This window comes from Gymnogyps californianus, chromosome 10 (assembly GCF_018139145.2).
Source record: "Gymnogyps californianus isolate 813 chromosome 10, ASM1813914v2, whole genome shotgun sequence".
Classification (NCBI taxonomy): Eukaryota; Metazoa; Chordata; class Aves; order Accipitriformes; family Cathartidae; genus Gymnogyps; species Gymnogyps californianus.
In genome coordinates, this window is record NC_059480.1 from 17,701,233 (window position 1) to 17,718,637 (window position 17,405).

The window sequence follows — 17,405 nt, forward strand, 5'->3', positions numbered from 1 at the left end:
GTGCACAGATAGGGCACAAAACTCCTCAGAATGCCTGGCCTTGGAGAAAATGTGCCAAGTGACTGCTGAGGATGAAGCCACCATGAAAAGTTATGGCAGCTCCTTGTGTTGAGTGCCCAGAGCAGCACTCAGGCTCCCAGAAGCAGGGAGGGTTTAATGCAAAGACTGTAGGATATTAAAGCCTGCAGTAGGACAGACCTCTGTTTTAAAAAAGGGCAGAAGGATCTAGGAATCAAGCTTAAAATACTTCACATATTGGCTTCAAACGAAATATGTCCCCATGGCAGCTCTTCTGGCTTGACACCCCAAAAGCCCGGGTGCCCCAAACAGCAGTGACAGTGGCTGGCCCTGCCCTGGAGCTGGCTGGGGGAGTGGGATTGCTGAGGATGTAGGTGACAGCACCTGTGTCCTCACAAGAGTGGCATGGTGGCTGCCAGCAGGTGACATTGGTTGTGAGGTCTTGAGAGGCACCAGCACATCAGACTCATCCTCCAGATCCCAAAAGGGAGGCAGGCAACATAGATAAGTCCCAGTAACCACAGGTTGACAGGGAGCCTCTGATCTTTGCTGCTGGAAGGGAAAAGCCAGCAAGTCATTTGTACCAAGAGCCCTCCAACACCTTCACAACGTGCACTGCCCTGCCTGCGAGAGCAGAGGGAGGTGACGAGGTCCTGGGGCAGAGCCCATCTTCAGCTTCGAGGTTCTTCCCTGCTTTGAGGTCCTTCCACTCTTAATTATGCCTTGATGCTATGATCTGGAGCAGGACTAGAAGGAAGGAAAGGAGGCTTCCTGGAAGCAGAGGAGCCAAGCCAAGGTCTTCAGGATTCTTATGGAGAGCTAGCAAAGCCCTAACCTGTGGATGGGACCTGAGTCACCCCCTTCCCAAAAGCCCTGCCATGGGGACATGGGATCCTGCTTGGGCTGGGGCAGCGACCTACAAGCAGGATGGTGAAGGAGTGGTCGTCCCACCAGTGTTTCCGATGCTTGCAGGTGGGGACCGGGGGACAGGTCCCCTGGTGCGTGGGGAGGAAGAGAAAGAGCAGCAGATCTCCCTGGCCCCGCTCTCACTCCTTTCCCAGAGCACGGGCCCCCCATTTCTATAGGCTTACTATAGAAGACCCCTTTCTACAGCCCACCACAGAGGTGTCTCCAGGGCTGCAAATCTCCCAGTCCGGAAAGCGTGAGCTCAGCGGGAGCAGGGCTGGCCTCGCAGCTGGCACCATGCAGTGCCTGGCAGCACTGTGAGCCAGCGTGGCATGGGGAGCCACCAGCAGCAGGGTGACTGGGATGGGGCCACCCACCCTGCAGCATCACCCGTCCCCTCGGACCCCTCTATGTTAGGGGCTGAGATTTACCCTGGGGAGGTTGAATGCAGGAAAAACCTAAAGGTTTTGACATCTCTTCTTTACTTCTAGGGCAGCCGCGCCTGTATTAAACACCTCAAGCTATTTTGAGGAGGAGGACCCCCCCGGGGAGGCAGCCCTCTCTCCTGGCACTCTCATATTCACCCAAACAAACCCGATCGCTTCATCTGGGGGATCTGTGGTTTCAGCCCAGCTCTTCCTCCCCGAGGCTGCTGCCACAGGGCGGAGGGATGCTCCCCACAGGGCAGGCATCGCTCCGCACGCCGCCTACCCCAGGGGGCAAAACATTGCCCCTCAGGCACACTGCTCAACGGGGGTCTGGTGGCACTCCTGGGGTGGGGACGGGCCCCTGCCTCCAAAACCCGGCTGTGATGGAAACCAGCCCCTCGATACGTCATGGCAACACAACTCAAATCACGACTCACGATGTGCCGAGCCCTCGCAGTCATCTCTGAGAAGGAGCTGGTCCCTCTATTAAAGCCTTTGACTTGCTTTTACTAAAGGGACTTTCCCAGAACCACCCACAGAGCCGAAACTGCTTTGACGTCCTGTTCCACTTCACACACACCTCCCGGCGCTGCCCGAGCACCTTGTTGCTTACCGGCACCTGCCTGGAAACAAAAGCTGCTCCTGCCGGTCTCCCCGCAGCCCGGCCTCGGCAGGGATCAGGGATGAACCCTGTCCTGTGCCAGAGATGAGCCCTGTCCTGGCCCCAGCACGACCCTGCTGGGCTGGCCAGCCCCTGCCGGGCACAGCCCCTGCCAGTCCTCCCCATCCCAGCACGCTGGTCATGGCTCCTCCGCGGGATGCGTGAAGGAGGCAAACAAAAGGTGCAGCCCGGGCAGTAATTTCCCTGCTGCTTTCGCACAGCCTGAAATTATTTTTGACTTCAGTTCTCACCCCCGGCTGAGCCACCCAGGCGAGAGGAGGAAGGTTTCCCAAAGTTCTTTCTCCTCCTCTCCGTCTCTCGCTGTGTGTCAGCCTCCCTGTCCCCCACCCTTCCAGCCCGGGGACAAAGTACCCACACTGCCCACGAGGACCCTGCTTGGCCCACGTGCGTCCCGTCCCTGCTGGGAGATCCATCCCTTCCCTTTGGGGTCACCCCATACCCAGGTGGCTCCATCCTGCCAGCAGTCCCCAGGAGGGGCCTAAAGGGACATTCAACCCCGGTCCCCAGGCAGTACCGCAGAGCGGGACATCCCCTCAGCAGTGGGGATGCTTTGTCTGTGGGCACGGCAAGGCTTGCAAGACAGATGGAGTGCCATTTGAGCAACAGGGCATAACCCTAAACACTTCTCTCTCTTTCACTGCTTGCTTCATAGTGGGGCTTTTTTTCCCACTCTGAAGACTTCCCTCATCTTTTCCTGCACTAAACATGCCCAATTCTTTTCTATCAGTCATTCTTTCAGGGCATTTTTGCTCTTTTTTCCAGGTGCTCAGGGTGAATTTGATTTCTAACCCTCCTCCCAGACAGCCCCTACACCCTTCCTCAATAGCATATTGCCTTCGAGCCATCCTTCCCTGGAAAACCCCTGTTTGATGTGTCTGCCATCGCGAGCTATTGATAACTGCTCATGGGATATAGCTTCTTGAGTAGCCATCCACCCACAGTGCCAGAATTTCCCATTTCCCTAATTTGCTTATGAGAATGTCACATAAGGCAGCACAAAGATAGCATCGCTCCCGCTCTCCCTGCAGTACCTAGCCCGTCACCCTAATGAAGAGAAAATGAGGTTGATTTGACACAACGTGTTCCTGCTAAATCTGTATTCTCAGCCCCAGCACTGCCCTCTCAGTGTTTACCACTTGGTGGCCTTACTAATTTGTTCCAGCAGTTTTCTGGGTACCGAGGCAGGCTGACTCATCTAGAGTTTCCTGGATCCTCTTTTTTCCCCTTCCTTGAAGCAGATGGTGAATTGGTCATCCGTATCCTCCTGGAACACGGCTCCAAGCCAGCTCTCTGTGCCGCTGTCCCCCTCTGACCTTGCTGCTGTTGATGGTGAATGGTTGTCACCCTATCACAGTGAAACCCACCACCTCTAGGGACAAGCAATGGCTGTAGGGTCCCTTCCAGGCTGGTCTGTCTTCATAGTCAAGCCGTTGGAGTAGAGGGGTCCACCTGTCCCAGGGTGGGTTTGAGGCAAGGGGGATCAGGTCCTCTGGAAATGGGGATATGCCCAAGCTGGACTGTAGAGAGGGGACATTGCCCCATCACCCTGGACTTCTGGGATGGAGAGGGATACTGAGCAATGGGGACAGATTTAAGGGAGGAGGTGGATGTGAAGGTGTGGGCAGGTACCATCCCACATGGGTTTGGGCTCCCTCTTCATCTGGTGGACCTTGTGATGGTCCCTCCAGGCGTAAGGAGAAAGCTCAGCCCCCTCCGACAAGGCTCTGCCCTGGTGCCATGGGCAGTGGCTTTGGTCTTGGGGGCAGTGGAGTGGGCAGGCCCAGGGCTCCTGCCTGGCCCTCCAAGCCCCTGCACGCCAGGATCTGGCCTGCCAGCATCCTCCTTGAGCAGCACATCCCGCCAAAGGGAGGAAGAGAGAGAAGGAGAAACCCTGGAGCCGACTCAAAGCAAAACTAGAGAAAGCAAAATGAGGGCAGTGGGAGGAAACGTAGATGTTCTGCAAGCCTACAGCAGGCTCAGCAACAAGCAGGGCGAGGCTCTTGGTGGGATGGGATGGAGGAGATGCTGTGGGCCTGGACCCCTCAGGACACACCAGGGCTGTGCAAGCTGACTGCAGTTAGGGGTCCAGGCAATCTGCTCAGCAGCCCATCCCTCCCACCACCAACCACGGCACCCACCAGCTCACCCCAGCCTGTCTCTTCCAGGACCGACAGCCGCTTTCACAGCAAGTCAAGGCTATGGCAGTGCCCCCACACCATAGTGCCCGACAGACCAGTCCCACCTACAGATCACCCCATTAACCCAGGGGCCAAATAACCCACACCCCCCACTGCAGCACCTCCAGCCCAACCTCTCCCAAACCGAAACGCAGCTCTGAGACTTCCCAGTGACCAGGACAGTGCTCGCTTGTAAGTGATCTCACTGCCACACGACCTGACCGCCCCTTCTCGCCCTGGCATCTGCAATGTCTGATTTTGCAGGAATGGTGTTTTGCTGCTCCATGGCACAGCTCTCCTCAAAGACGCTGCTGCAAGCAGCAGGAGAGGACTTCCTCTCCATCTTCATCTGCCTGCCCAGTTTTCTCAAGGCCCGGTTTTTGGGCTCAGGTTTCTTTAAGGGATGCTTGCTCACATGTTGTTCCCAATCACCTTTAATCAAGGCTGGCGTATATAAGGAGCCAGCCTGGCTCTCAAGCATCTGTATAGGTGTTTTTTCTTGCTTAGGTGTAGCTCAGGCTTGCTGATGTCACACATCCAGCTTCCTGCAGATGTTGACAGGGATCAGTCCCAGCTCTCTGAGGTCTTCCAGCAGGGTCTGGCCATTCCCTATCAGCAAGACCCCAGCGTGGGACTGGGGATGAGCTCTGCACTCCAGAGGTCCCAGCTGATGTGCGGTCCCAGGGAGCCAACAAAGCATTTTGGCATCAGCAGTGGTGGCAGCCACTCCTCAGGGGAGTGCCGAGTGTCCGTGGTTGGAAGTTGTTGCTCTGCCAGACCAGAGTGTGAAGGAAACGCAGCAGCTTTGGTGCCTGCAGCCGCCCCCTCAGCTGCACCCGGGTCCTGGCATGGGAGGAGCTGCAGCACACGGATGGGGTTGCTGGGGCTTGGGGGCTGTGTGTCTGCAGGAGTAGGTATGTATTTGGCACATAGTAGCTGTGCAAATCTGGGGGTGTGCACACAAATTTGCATGGGGAGTTGTGTCCACATTTGTATGTTCATGAGCATTTGCATGTGCTTGCACATGAGTGTGCGTGGCCAGGCTGGGGATGCTTGCTCTGGGGTGATACAGGGAAAAAAAGATTGGCACACACACACCACCCCCCCCAGTTTGGCTGCTGTGCACCTGTGAGCGCAAAGTACGGGGGAAGGGGCTGTCAGGAGCATCCTCCATCACTCACATCACGATGCCAGTAGGAATGAGGTGGGCAGACCCAAACCTACATCCTGTCCCCTCTGGCCTTTCAGGAGTCGTTCCCAGTGATGGCACATCCTCAGAGCACAGAAGAGTCAGGTCCAGGTGCTATTTAATTTTATAGGGCCTTGTTCTTCTCCTGCTTGCACTGCTGTAAGCCTCAGTTTTCCTAAAATGGGATGCTGAGGACCAGCCTGGGGCCCTGCTCTTATTCTGTTGGTGGCCAGTGGCTCTGAGGCACAGGGGTTAGCCCCGGCAGCTGCGATGCTGCAGGGAGCGAGGTCAAAAACTAAAGCCAGGTGGCAGGGTCTGCCTAACCGCCCCACAGCAAACCTCCTCTCCGCAGCCTAAACCAAAGACCACTGAAACTCTGCCACCCACGCCTCTCCAGAGCTAGCAAAGCAGCTGCGGCAGAAACGATGTACCCCAAAACCATACCAAGCCCATTGCAGCCCAGCCTCTTCTTGGTGCAGGCAGGGAAAGCCAAAGGACTTGAGGGTGTCAGCTCAGCCCCCTTAGAAAACCTGACACAAACCTTAGCATCATAGGTGGAAATGAGTTTGCTTGGATCCCTGCTTAATTTGGAATGGAGAAAAGGGGCATAAACCTGCCAGTTGGCGCAAATAGCGGGCAGCCAGCTGGTACGGGTGCAGTGGTGGGCAAAAGCAGCAGGGCTGCGATACAGAGTGAGGGGCAGGGAAAGGAGGGATGTGGGATGGTGGAACTGGGAAAGCCAGAACTGGGGACTTCTCAGGACAGGAGGTAAAACAGCTTCCTCCAGATCCCGCGCAGTGTCTCCAGGAAGACTGAACTACTATCACCGCGCTGGAGGGAGAGTCAAAACCATGGGTGGCTGCTTTCCTGGCTTGCACAGAAAGACAAGAGCAGCTCCTGCACACGAATGTGCTCGGCTCCCCATCCCCAAGCAGGATGCTGGGGCGTGGGGGCTGACACCCATCTCAGGGCACTTCTTGGCTTGGTGATGCTCAGCTGGGGGCTTGAAACCTGCATCCTGCTCAGAGCTCATCCCAGCCCTGTTCCTGCTCTGGCCGGCACAGCCAGTGTCGTGCCCAGCCAGGGGAGCGTAGCTCAGGTCTCTGCCAGTGCTGGGCACCCTGTCCTCCAAACAGAGATGGCAGATGGTGCCTGGCAGCCTGGAGCATCCCCACCACTCACCCCACGCATCCCCAGGCCCCAGCCTTGCTCCCTGCAAGGGGCAGGATTGCAGCCAGGCTGCTTGGGGGCCAGAGGGGCACAGGCACTGCTGCGGGCTGGGTGCTCTCCCATCCCAAATGGCAGCGGGAGATGCTTTTGCTACGCCTCTGACCACACTGGATGGCTTGAGAGCCTCTGGCCGGCTGCAGACCACCATCCACTGAGAGGGGAATGGACCCAGCCCCGACCGCTCCTGGAGGAGCCATGGCTGCAGCCGAGGGGTGCAGGAAGGGCTGAAGACCCGGCACCTCCGCTGCCCGAGAGGCAGGACGGAAAATATGAAGCAGGGCCCACCCTCTCGCCCGTGTTGCGTCTGACAGGAAAGCCAAAAGCAAAACTGCTGACTGAGCTCCCGCTTCTCGCCTGCTGCGGCTGCCTCCTGCCTTGGCTTTCCGGGCAAGGCGGGTCTGGCTGGCCACAGCAGGTCTCTGCCAGAGCCGCCGGGGCAAGGAGCGGGGCTGCTGCTTGCAAAAAGCCCTGACGGGCTGAGCTGTGCATTGGCGTGTGTGAATGTTGTGGGAGTTACGGCACTGCCCATGGTGGCTACTGGGAGCCTTCAGCGGCACTGGGGACTGAGGGGGGCCACCACATGCACTGTCATGCCCTGAGGAAGGGTGAAAGCCATCCCAGATGGATGTTCATCCCGTCTGGTCCCCTCTGGAGGTTTCTCAGGGACTTTCCAGCCCCTGCAGGGGACAAACTGTGGTGCCTGGCATGCCTCACCCCTTCCCCCAGCGCCTGGGCTGGCTCCCACAAGGCTGTGCTGGTTTTACTCTGGGTAAGGGAAAAAGAAACCTGCTCACAGTGCCACCAAAATGTGAGATGCAAGTGACTTTTCTCTGTTTCTGCTGGGTTTCATGGTCTCCCGGCAGGTCTCTGCTGCCTCCAAAGCCACTCCTTACCGAGACTTCTCCCCTCTCAAGCAGTTGTCACTTCTTTCCATTCTGGTTTCCGGCAGGCAGCACGGCCCCGGCATTGCTTTCAAGAGGGAAAATGGAAGTTTTGAGCCAGAAAGCTGCACCAAGCACCATGCTGTGAGCTTTGTCCTGGCTGACAGCAGCCAGGCCCCTAGCACGGCAGGGATGCCCATGCCCAATGGGCTGGGCGAGCGCCCCGAGGCAAGCCTGGTAAGAGGGGGCTTGGTTTGCAGCTGCACCTGGGTGACCAGCTCAGACAGGGGCGAGAGGAAAAAGAGCGGCGGCTTCTCTAAATTATTAAGAGCAGCTTCGTGGAAGAGCAGCTTGCGTATTGCACGGAGAGGCCCAGGAACCACAACAGACACCGCCGCCTCCCGGCTCTCGCCTGCGCGCTGCCAAGAGCCGTTATTTGCCTGCCCACGCGGTTGCCATCACGAGTCAACAAACTCCCCGGACGTGAAACCCTTTATTCAGCCCCCCAGGGCGAGATCCGTCTCCCACCTGTGGAGGGAGGGACACTGGGGTAGATTTCCCCTCTTGCAGAGGAGGAAAGTGCCTGGAGACAGGAGGAAAACCAGCCACCCGCTTCCCAGGGGTTTCCTTAAATAGCAGTACACAAGGCAGTCTCTGCCCCGGGCAAGGAGAAGCCCTCAGCCCCAGGCTCCCATGAGCAGCATCTCCCAGGATCCACTCCAGCTCTGGCCTCCAGCGTTTCCTCCCACAGTTGTGCTTTGCTAGTTGGGTCAGACCTGGGTGAGGGAATCAGCTTGGCCACTCCAGAGAGCCCCGGGTGCAGGTAGAAAACCGAGGCATGATGTAAATCACCTTTGGGACAGACCTGTTGGCATTGCTGCTCTGTCCCAGCCCATCCTCCCTGCCCTGAGCGAAGAGGCAGCACGTGGAGCCCAGCAGGGACCTTCCTTGTCCCGTGGTACCCATCCCACGGCCATGATCCCACCATGGCCACAACTGTCCAATATCAACTCCAGCAGCGGTGCCTCTGTCACTCCGGTCCTGGCACGCTGGATTTTTCCCAACTGCAAACTGCAGTGGGAGTGAGGGGCCAGGGCAGCCTGTCCCTGCCTGCACCCCCCGGCAAGGAGGGACCCTGGCCATCAGCAGGGCTGCGACTGCAGCTGCCGAGTCCTCTCGTCCTGGTGTTTCTTCCCCCGCTCCGGTGTGACGGGTTTCTCCTCTGGGAAGATGATGGTGGCGTATTCGGTCTGGTCGACTGGCCGGGTCTCGGGGGGCACTTGGGTGTGCTGGTAACACTGAAACTCCAGCACGCCGTAGTCCACAGTGGACACAGACACCACGGGGGGCTTCTCTTCCTTCTGCAAGGAAGCCCCGTCAGGGCAATTCATCATCTGGAGGTACCCACCATCCCCAGCACAAGCCTCCTTTTTACAGCAAGTGCCAAAACCAGCTCTGAAGCATCCCAGGAGGGCAAGAGCGATACAAAGCAGTAAGACACCCAGACTTGGGATAGCATTTGCCCAGAGAAACCAGACCGTGAGCCTTGGGGTCACCACCGAAGCCATGTGGGCCTCAGCCGCCTGCGTCTGCAGGCAAGTTGGGCTCCCTGCCTGCCCAGCCATGGAAGGCAGGGTTGTGCTAAGAGCCCTTTTCCCACCTCTCCACTGGGCTCCGAGCTGGCACAGGGTGCACAAGGAGAGCCCAGGGCTGAGTTTTCTCAGCCTGGAGAGGGGAGAGCAAAGGGGGACATACTCGCTGCCTTCAGCTACCTAATGGGGTTGGAGAGAAGACGGAGCCAGACTCCTCCCGGTGGTGGTCAGCAAAAGGAAGAGAGGAAACAGGCCCCAGTTGCAGCAAAAGAAATTTTACCTTAATATATTGAGGGGGGAACATTTCCTCCCATTTTCTGCAGCAACACAATCCACTGTCAAAGATAACCCTGCTTTGAGCAAGGGTTGGACTAGAGAGGTCCCATCCTCTCTCAGGAAGTTTTTTTGATTTTGTGATGGGGCTGTGCTGCAGGTGCAGAAAAGCAGTTGTAGCTGTGCAGAAAAGATCAAGCAGCATCAGAGGAGACAGAAGTGAGAAGCCTGTGAAGGGCTGATAAAGGGAGGCCCTGCACCCTCCGCACCCCAGAAATGCCACGATGCTCCCCTGCAGCATGGCAGGGTGTCAGAGACGGAAAACTCACCGCTGGCGTGTTTTCACTTGGTGGTTTCTGCACATCTGCAAAGTAACACGTTTGGTTAGGTGATGCTTGTGTGCCAAGACAGCGTGAGCATCTGGGGCTGGGGCTGACCCAGCCCCTACATCCTAGGAGAGCGCTGGACACCACAACCATCGCACCACGCTTCCTCCTTCTCCGCTCAGGGTCTAACACTCTGAGCATTACAAGGACAAGTGAGATACCAGCCCACAGTCTAGGGTTTAATTGGGATTAGTGGGGTGCAATTCCTCAGGGTTCCCCTCTGGGAGAGTTGCCCTGGCTGCCCATGGCCTGGCTGAGGCAATGCCCAGTGCTGTGGCAGGGAGACGATGGGGTGCCCCAAAGGTGCCCGGGCAAGGTGTATGGGAGGGACTCATGTGCAGCATTAAGGCACCACACTAACAAGCAGTGCAGAGCCACAGCATGTGGTCTGGCAGCTCTACGAAGGACGAGCAGGGCCCAAAGCATCCTTCTCCCCTAGGCATGGAGATACCTGTCCTATGGGGATGTGCCACAGCTGAGTTTAGCACGTTGAACCAGCCCGTGTACCCCAGGGAGCTGCAGGCATCTGGCTGCCCCCCGGTCCCAACTGGGTTTGCTGGATGAGCATCACCCATCAGGTCCCCTGGCAGACCCCAGCCCCTCGGTGCAGCATGGCCCCCGCAGGGGATCGTACCTCCTCTCCTGTACGTGACGGTGAGGTAGCCAAAGATCAGCAACACAACCGCCCCAGCCAGCAGCAGGATGCCGAGGAGCACGGCCTTGATGTGGTCTGGGGGGTTGCCTTCCTCCATCGCGGGCTCGTCGGTGGCATTCACCTTCTCAGGGGCTGCTGCAATAGCCATCCAAACAAGGGGGAACAAAACAGCAGGTCAGGAATGTAAAATGGCCTCTATAGTCCTTGTGAAAGGCAACAGGAGAAGATGGGGCCTTTCCCCAGAAAGGGCTCAGTCCCAGGCAGGCTGCCACAGCCTCACCATCCCTCCAGGGGCCCTGAATTTGGGCTGACATGGGAGATGTTTTGGCCATGTCCCATTCCTTCCCATTGCAGGTGGTGAGGATGACCCCACACCACTGAGAGCTGCGGTGCAGGGGGCCAGGGCACCCGCAGGCAGTCCTGCAGCATGACCCCACACCCAGCAGAGCCCCATGGAGGACACGGCTTCCCCAAGCCTCCCCGCCGCTTCCACATCCTGGGGCCAGCACAGCATCAGCTCATGTTGAGAAGAGACGTTGTGAAAGACCATGACTTTTGCAGTGTTTTTTCTTCCTATAAAAGGCCACCTTCAGCCCCACAAAGCCTCCATGCTGCCAAGCAAGGGCATGCCAGATCTTGCTGTGAGATCGCAGTCTCCCACGGCATAGGGCTACAAGACCCTCCCAGGGCATGGGTTTGCAACAACAGTATCTACACCAACACTGGCTGTTCGAGGGGTCTGAGCCTTGGTCGTCACCCCAAACACAATCCGTGTCCCCAAAGGAGCTGTTCAGCAGTGAAGGCAGCTCCCTAAGCTGGTCTCCTGCCTCCATCCGTGGGTAAGGACTCGCTCCTCCCCACAGCATCACTGGGGACACAGCCCCAGCAGGACGGAGACCTCCTGCCTCAGGACCAGATCCAGCCGCAGTGTGGATGGGGGAGGACAGCCTGTGTCCCTGGGCCTCAACTCTGCATGCAAAGGAGAAGGGAAAGGGCAGAGCTGTGCTCTCCTGACCCACACCAGGTCCTCCCCCAGCAGGTTACTGCCTGCCTTATGCCGTGGGGCTGCAGTGTGCTTGGGAGCCATAGCACCATGGTACAACACCAACAACCTGTCCCCATCAGCTCAGCCCCCAGGCTGACCTGTGACCACCAGGTGGGACCGGTTGCTCTCCATCACTTTATCGGGTTCAAAGAAGGTGATCAGCCCACAGTAGTAGGAGCCCGAGTCGTTCTGGTGAAGGTTCAGGATCTCAATCTTGAAGGCAGGAGTGTGATTGGTGAGCAGGTACTTCTCCGTCTTCATCTGGGGGTTGTTCCGGCTGACCTCAGCGATTTTTTGGGCTTGGCTGTGGTTGGTCTCTTTGTACAAATTGAGGCTATACTCCGAGCCAGAGTCATTCTCCATGGAGATATTGCAGAAGAAGGTGGCTGAGTCGCCTGCAGGGAGAGTTAACACTGCTGGGAAGAAGGTCACTGTTTGGGAGAGAGGAAACAAGAAACAGACATGGTTACAGCGGCCACAGGTCTCAGAAACAGCCGTAACCCCCATGCAGGAATCAAGGATGCAAGGCCAGTCCCACAGCATCACCCCGGATCACGGGGAGGTACATCAGCCCATGTCTCTCCCCTCCTGAGTGTGTGCCTGCCAGCCGGACGGGCATGCTCACGGGTAGTAACTTTACCATGAAGTGATTTCAGCAGAGCAAATTGTGCTCTGGGCTACCTAAAATTAACCCAGAACACCTGCACCGGCGAAAACAGGCTTTGGGGGTTGTATTCTTTTTAAATCTATCCTGTATTTTAATGTCTGAGTCATCCTTCCTCCAGCTGATGTTGCCTCTGAAAGTGAGCAGAGGGACCAAGTCCTGGGCCAGGGCAGCACCTCGCAGTGCAGCCCATCACATGCCCGGCTGCCTGCTGGGGTGCTCTGGCTCTGCCCGCTGCTCCATGCTGGGAGCACAGAGCGGGCAGGGGCTGCCCAGGGCACGGTATTTGCCATCCCCAGCCTGAGACCGCCTGACAGGGCAGAGTGACCTGGAGCTTACGATGCCATCTCTTTCCAGCTGTCTGTCCCTTCCTCGCGTGTACGTGGGCAGCCAGGCACCAACCCTGGGGGCTCCTGGCCAGGCCTGCCAGGCTGCTCCCAGCACAGAGGGCAGTCGGCCATGGCCGCAGGCCCCCTCGCCCTTAGCACCAGCCCTGCTGCTTTGCCACATTTCCCTGCCTGTGATCCCAGTGGGTTTATCCCCCCTGGGCAGCGGGGATGCTGCGAACACGGGCGAGGCTCACAACATCCCAGCTCAGCCAGCCCCGTGCAGCAGGACGAGGCAGCTGCTGCATTAACTTTTGTTTGGAGAAATAAAAAGGAGGAAGAAGCATTTTTTACACAGGTTATCTGACCAAGCAATTCAAATCGCCAATGCTTTGAAAAGTCCCTGCTGTTAAGAAATGTATCATCTTCCCTTTTCAGAAATCACCGCCGACAGCAGCCCCAGGGCTTGCAGGCAGAGTTAGAAAGTCCCTCCCGTCCCTCCAGCACTGGCCTGAGGCCATAGGACCATGACCTCAGCATCACGAGCCACAAAAGGAACCAGGATGATTCCTTGAATAGATACAGGATTAGATGGAAAACTGGGCTGAGAAATGAGGGACAAGACTGAACAGGAGGAGGGAGGGAGGGAAGTGCCCCGGCTCCCGCGGCAGTGCTCGCTGTAGCAGTGCCCGCACCAAGAGATGTAATTTTTGCAGTGTTCTGGGTTTCTTGTGTTTAACAGGAAATATTTGGCAGGCTCGGGGCTTTGTTTCCTACACAGTGCCACTGCGAGCAATGAATGAAGCGCTCAGAGGACTACTGAAAGCAGAGGCTGGGTTTACATGTTTCCCTGCATCTTCCCAGCACCAGAGGTAACATCTGCTCCAAGGGACGCCCAGCCCTGCGCCCACCCTCGGGGCAGAAAACATCTGAAGCCACCAAAGAAAGAGCTGGGCTGGGAGGAAGGGGGGACACAGCTTCATCAGGGCTCTCGCTTGCTCTGCTTGGACTCACCCCTTCCCCTCCACCTCCCCTTCTCCCCCAAATTTCACCCTGAGCAAAACCGCACACAGGACCCTGGCTCCCTCAGGGTCAAGTCCAAACCAGGAGGTGCAGCCCAAAGCCGTGAGAGCCAAAGCAGAAAACCCCAGACCCCACACGGCACTGGCAAACCCAGAGGCTCAACACCAAACCCTGACCGCTGCAGTGTGCCCACAACGCAGCTCCACCAGCACCAGCCACCGCAGGCTGGGGACCTGTCCCCTTCTCCATCCTTTAACCCCGTTTCTGCCCCAAGCATCCCTATTTCCCTTGCTTCAGCCACGCATACCCAGAAGCTTTGGGTTTTCTGCCTTCTTGATGCCAGAGCTATTTTTAACTACAAAGCTCCCAGCCCTTAGACATTTTCCACTGGCTACGAACGACATGGGCCGTGCCACCAAGCATGCCGCGCTCCGGTACCTACCCCGGCGGCAGCCGGCCAGCATGGGGCTGCAGCAGAGCAGGATGGCACAGAGGCTGGTCAGGGCCACCTCCACGCTGCCCCACGTCGTCTTCGAGGCACCCGGAGCCATGGCGAGCCAGTCGGTCCCCTGCCTGGGCAGGTATGCCGTGCCGTGCCGTGCCGTGCCGTATCGTGCCGCCCCCGGCTCTCTCTGTGCTTCCTTCCCCACAGCAGCGGCTTGTTCTCCGGTGTGCACGGCAGAGGCTGGGGTGGAAATGAAACGTGCCCATCTCTGCCCCAGAGGGAAACCCGGGCTGCCTCCCACCCCCAGCTTCCTCCCCACAGAGGCAGGGATCAGCTGAGCCGGGCCTGGCCCCTTCCCCTCCCCGCGCGCTCCCAGCACACTCCCACGCAGGCACCCAGCTGCCGAGCAGCGGGGACGGGCGCCTCTGAGCCCGCACCCTTTTTGGGGAAAGCTCCCAGGGATGGAGCAGGCAGGGACCACAGGGGACATGTCCTCAGCTCCAAGCCTGGCCCATAAGTAAAAGGGCTGTCTTGGGTTCCCAGGCACCCAGGGGTGCTCCCCCCAGGTGCCCATGGCAGTGGAGTGTTGGGGGACATGTGGCACTGGGCAGCCAGGCAGGGTCTGAGCAGCCGTGGGGCACCTATTGGCAGGCTGCTCCCACCGGGAAGGGGTGGGAGAGGAGGGAGAAGGAGAAGGAGAAGGAGAAGGAGAAGGAGGAGATGGAGGAGAAGGAGATGGAGGAGAAGGAGATGGAGGAGAAGGAGGAGATGGAGAAGGAGAAGTTTTGCCTCCTTAGGTGTGTTTCTCCACAGACAGATTTGCAGAGAGCAGGGGCAGGTGCCCGGGGCCGAGGTGCTGTTATTGGGGTGACCTTTGCAGCAGGCTTCTTTAATTTTTCCACCAGCGATGTTCCCCACTCGTCTCGCTGACTAATATTCACATAGGAAATAACCAGCAGTGAAAGCATGCCGTGGCTGTCTCCTCTGCTTCTCTCGAACACAGCCTCGGCGCCCCACAATTTTGGAAAGCGTCAGGGGAAAATTAATAATCAGGGTGAAGGATACGATTCTCATGATGATTTCATTATTTTCCGGGCTTTCAGAAACAAGCTGCAGGACTGAGTCTTGCTCACCTCTTGCTTTCAAACATGGCCAAGGCAGGCGAGTGGGCTAGGCGAGCCACCCCTAATTCGGGATGGCCAAGGAGGGGGTTCTGAGCTGGGGCAGGCAGGGCTCACCCTGAGTTGGTGGCTCAATTCAGCCTGTCCTGGGTCCTCTTTTCCAGTCTCCTCCTGGCATTGCAGCATCACTCCTTTCTCATGAGCTGCTGGCCCTGCTTGGGCCGCAGAGCAAGCCTGGGGGGCTGTCCCCTCCTTGTCACCTTTCCATGCCGCCGGACCACCTGGCAGGGTGGCAAGGGGAGCGCTGTCCACCATGTGCAATGGTGCTGGTGGGCTCCGAGGCAGACATCGCCTCTTCCTTCACAATTTCCTGCATTCTCATTTAAAAAAAACCCTAACTAAACTAAACTAAACTGAATTCCAGAAAATACGGAAGCTCACAGCAAGGAGGCTTTTCCACCTCAAGGCTTTGTGTCCCCAAATGGTGACACCAGGCATCCGGGCCAGGTGTGGGGAGGCTTGTTTGGCACTTGCAACATGTTTTGGTTTCTAGAGGCGGAAGATGTAATGGGTATCACCGCTGAGATCGCGACTCACCGAGCCAGGGATCGGCAGGAAAATCTGGCTCATCCTCCCCGCCCTGCACGGCAGCAGAGGGCTCTGATTAAAATCGTAGCACGAATTGCTCAAACTTTCCAACGCACGCTCGAAATGGGGTGTAAGTTGGTACCCAGGGCGGGGAGGCTGCCGCATCCACTAGAAACCAGCGGTGGCTAGATGCAGACCGTACAGCAATGTTTTCAGATGCTCACGTTCCTTCGGAAACCTGTGCCCCAGCACTCCCCCCCTGCTCCCCAGCAGGCTGGGGACTAGCACCGACACTGGAGCCTTTCCAGGCTGCTTGGGGTGCAGGATGAGGCCATGTGCAGCCAGGAAGCGCCGGAGAGCTCGCAGAGCCACAGAGCACACAGCAGAAACCGCAGAGGAGGGCGAGCCGGGAGCTCTCCGGCAGCACACTGATGGAAAGCTTGCTTCACCGCAAGAGAGAGAACAGGAGTTTTTTCCCCCTTTTTGCTGAAAAAAAATTAAAAGGGATGAAAAGAATAAAAGAAAAGATCAATCTCGCTGCTAGGAAGCCACTGCAGGGGAAAGCGAGGCAAGCAGCGGTGCCGTGCCCCAGCCCAGCATGTGCCCCGGGTGCCAGCACCGTGGAGGAGCCTGGCCCTGGCCCCGCAGCAGCCTCCGGGCTTCGGGCAGGCTTTGCACCCTGCCTGCACCCTGCCTGCACCCTGCCAGACCAACACAGCTCCCGCTGGCTTCTCCAGCACCAAGGAAAACAGACTGGCTCCAGCCATGCTGCAGCTCCCACTCATGCTGGTAAATCCACTCCAGCCCAAACAGGGTGGATGGCACATCTTGGGGTTAGCTGAGGGGGGCCTGAAAAAGGTCCTTTGATGCTTAAAAAAATAAATTATCTTTCTCTGAGCTGGAATATGGCAAATTGCATGGGGCAGTCCTATTTGGCCACCGAAAGAGCAAAAGAAGGGCTAAAAAGGAATAAGAAAGAGGAATAAGTGAGAAAACAAATTCATTCTTCAAAACTAAGAGACAGGAACTTCAGCAAGCACATGTCACACCACTTCATTGAAGCACAAATGTCCTTTTTTTCCCCAACAAGAAGCTGGCCCACCGTGTTGGTGAGGGTCCCACCAACGCGGCTGGAACCTGGACGAGGCCCCGGTCTTCTGCAGCCGTCACTGTCAGGGCACACAGCTATCACCCTGAGCAGTCACCTCAAAGGATCGAGGGTCAGTCCCAAAATGGCTTAAAAGCATCTGGGGTATTTAAGGAGCACTGAAAATTTGGAAGACGTACAAGAAAGCAATGACCAAACACCTTGGATGTAGCCAGCTGAAGCCCAGAGCTGAATGTCCTCGAAGCCCAGGGAAACCAAAGCTTCCCAAATGAGATGGGGAACACAAGTTACCACGAAAAGATGCTGAGGAAGAGAAACCCACAGGTTCCCAAAGACCCCTCCCCCATTGGTTTAACTGAATTCACATCTGTGGGTTTGACCCAGGCAGGAGGCGAAGCAGCTGGGGCAAGAAGAGGAAATGGTTAATAGTGTTTGCAAATAAATACGGAGAGCGCCTGAGGTCTTTCACATACTTCTCAGAAATTAGGAAGGCCCCTGCAAACGATTTGCATGAGCAACGCCTGACCCTGCTGGGAAAGGCAGCGGCCCCGGGGCGGGGGGGGGGGGGGGGGGGGGCGGGGGGCAGTGAGTAAGCAGCGAGTAAGCAGAGGGATGGAGTGGAGGCACAAAACTGTTCCTTTAGCAAGCAGAAATCTGCAGGGCCTGGG

The 17,405-nt window shown here is 57.5% G+C and overlaps 1 protein-coding gene across 1 annotated transcript; it reads right to left on the reverse strand.

Moving 5' to 3' along the window:
* Positions 1-8,653: 8,653 nt before the first annotated feature.
* On the reverse strand, positions 8,654-14,026 carry PDCD1 (programmed cell death 1). The gene is made up of 5 exons (XM_050902603.1): positions 13,918-14,026; positions 11,561-11,893; positions 10,397-10,552; positions 9,706-9,740; positions 8,654-8,869 (listed from the first exon to the last, which is right to left on the reverse strand). The coding sequence occupies exons 1-5, from the start codon at positions 14,024-14,026 to the stop codon at positions 8,654-8,656; spliced, it is 849 nt and encodes a 282-aa protein (XP_050758560.1).
* Positions 14,027-17,405: the final 3,379 nt, after the last annotated feature.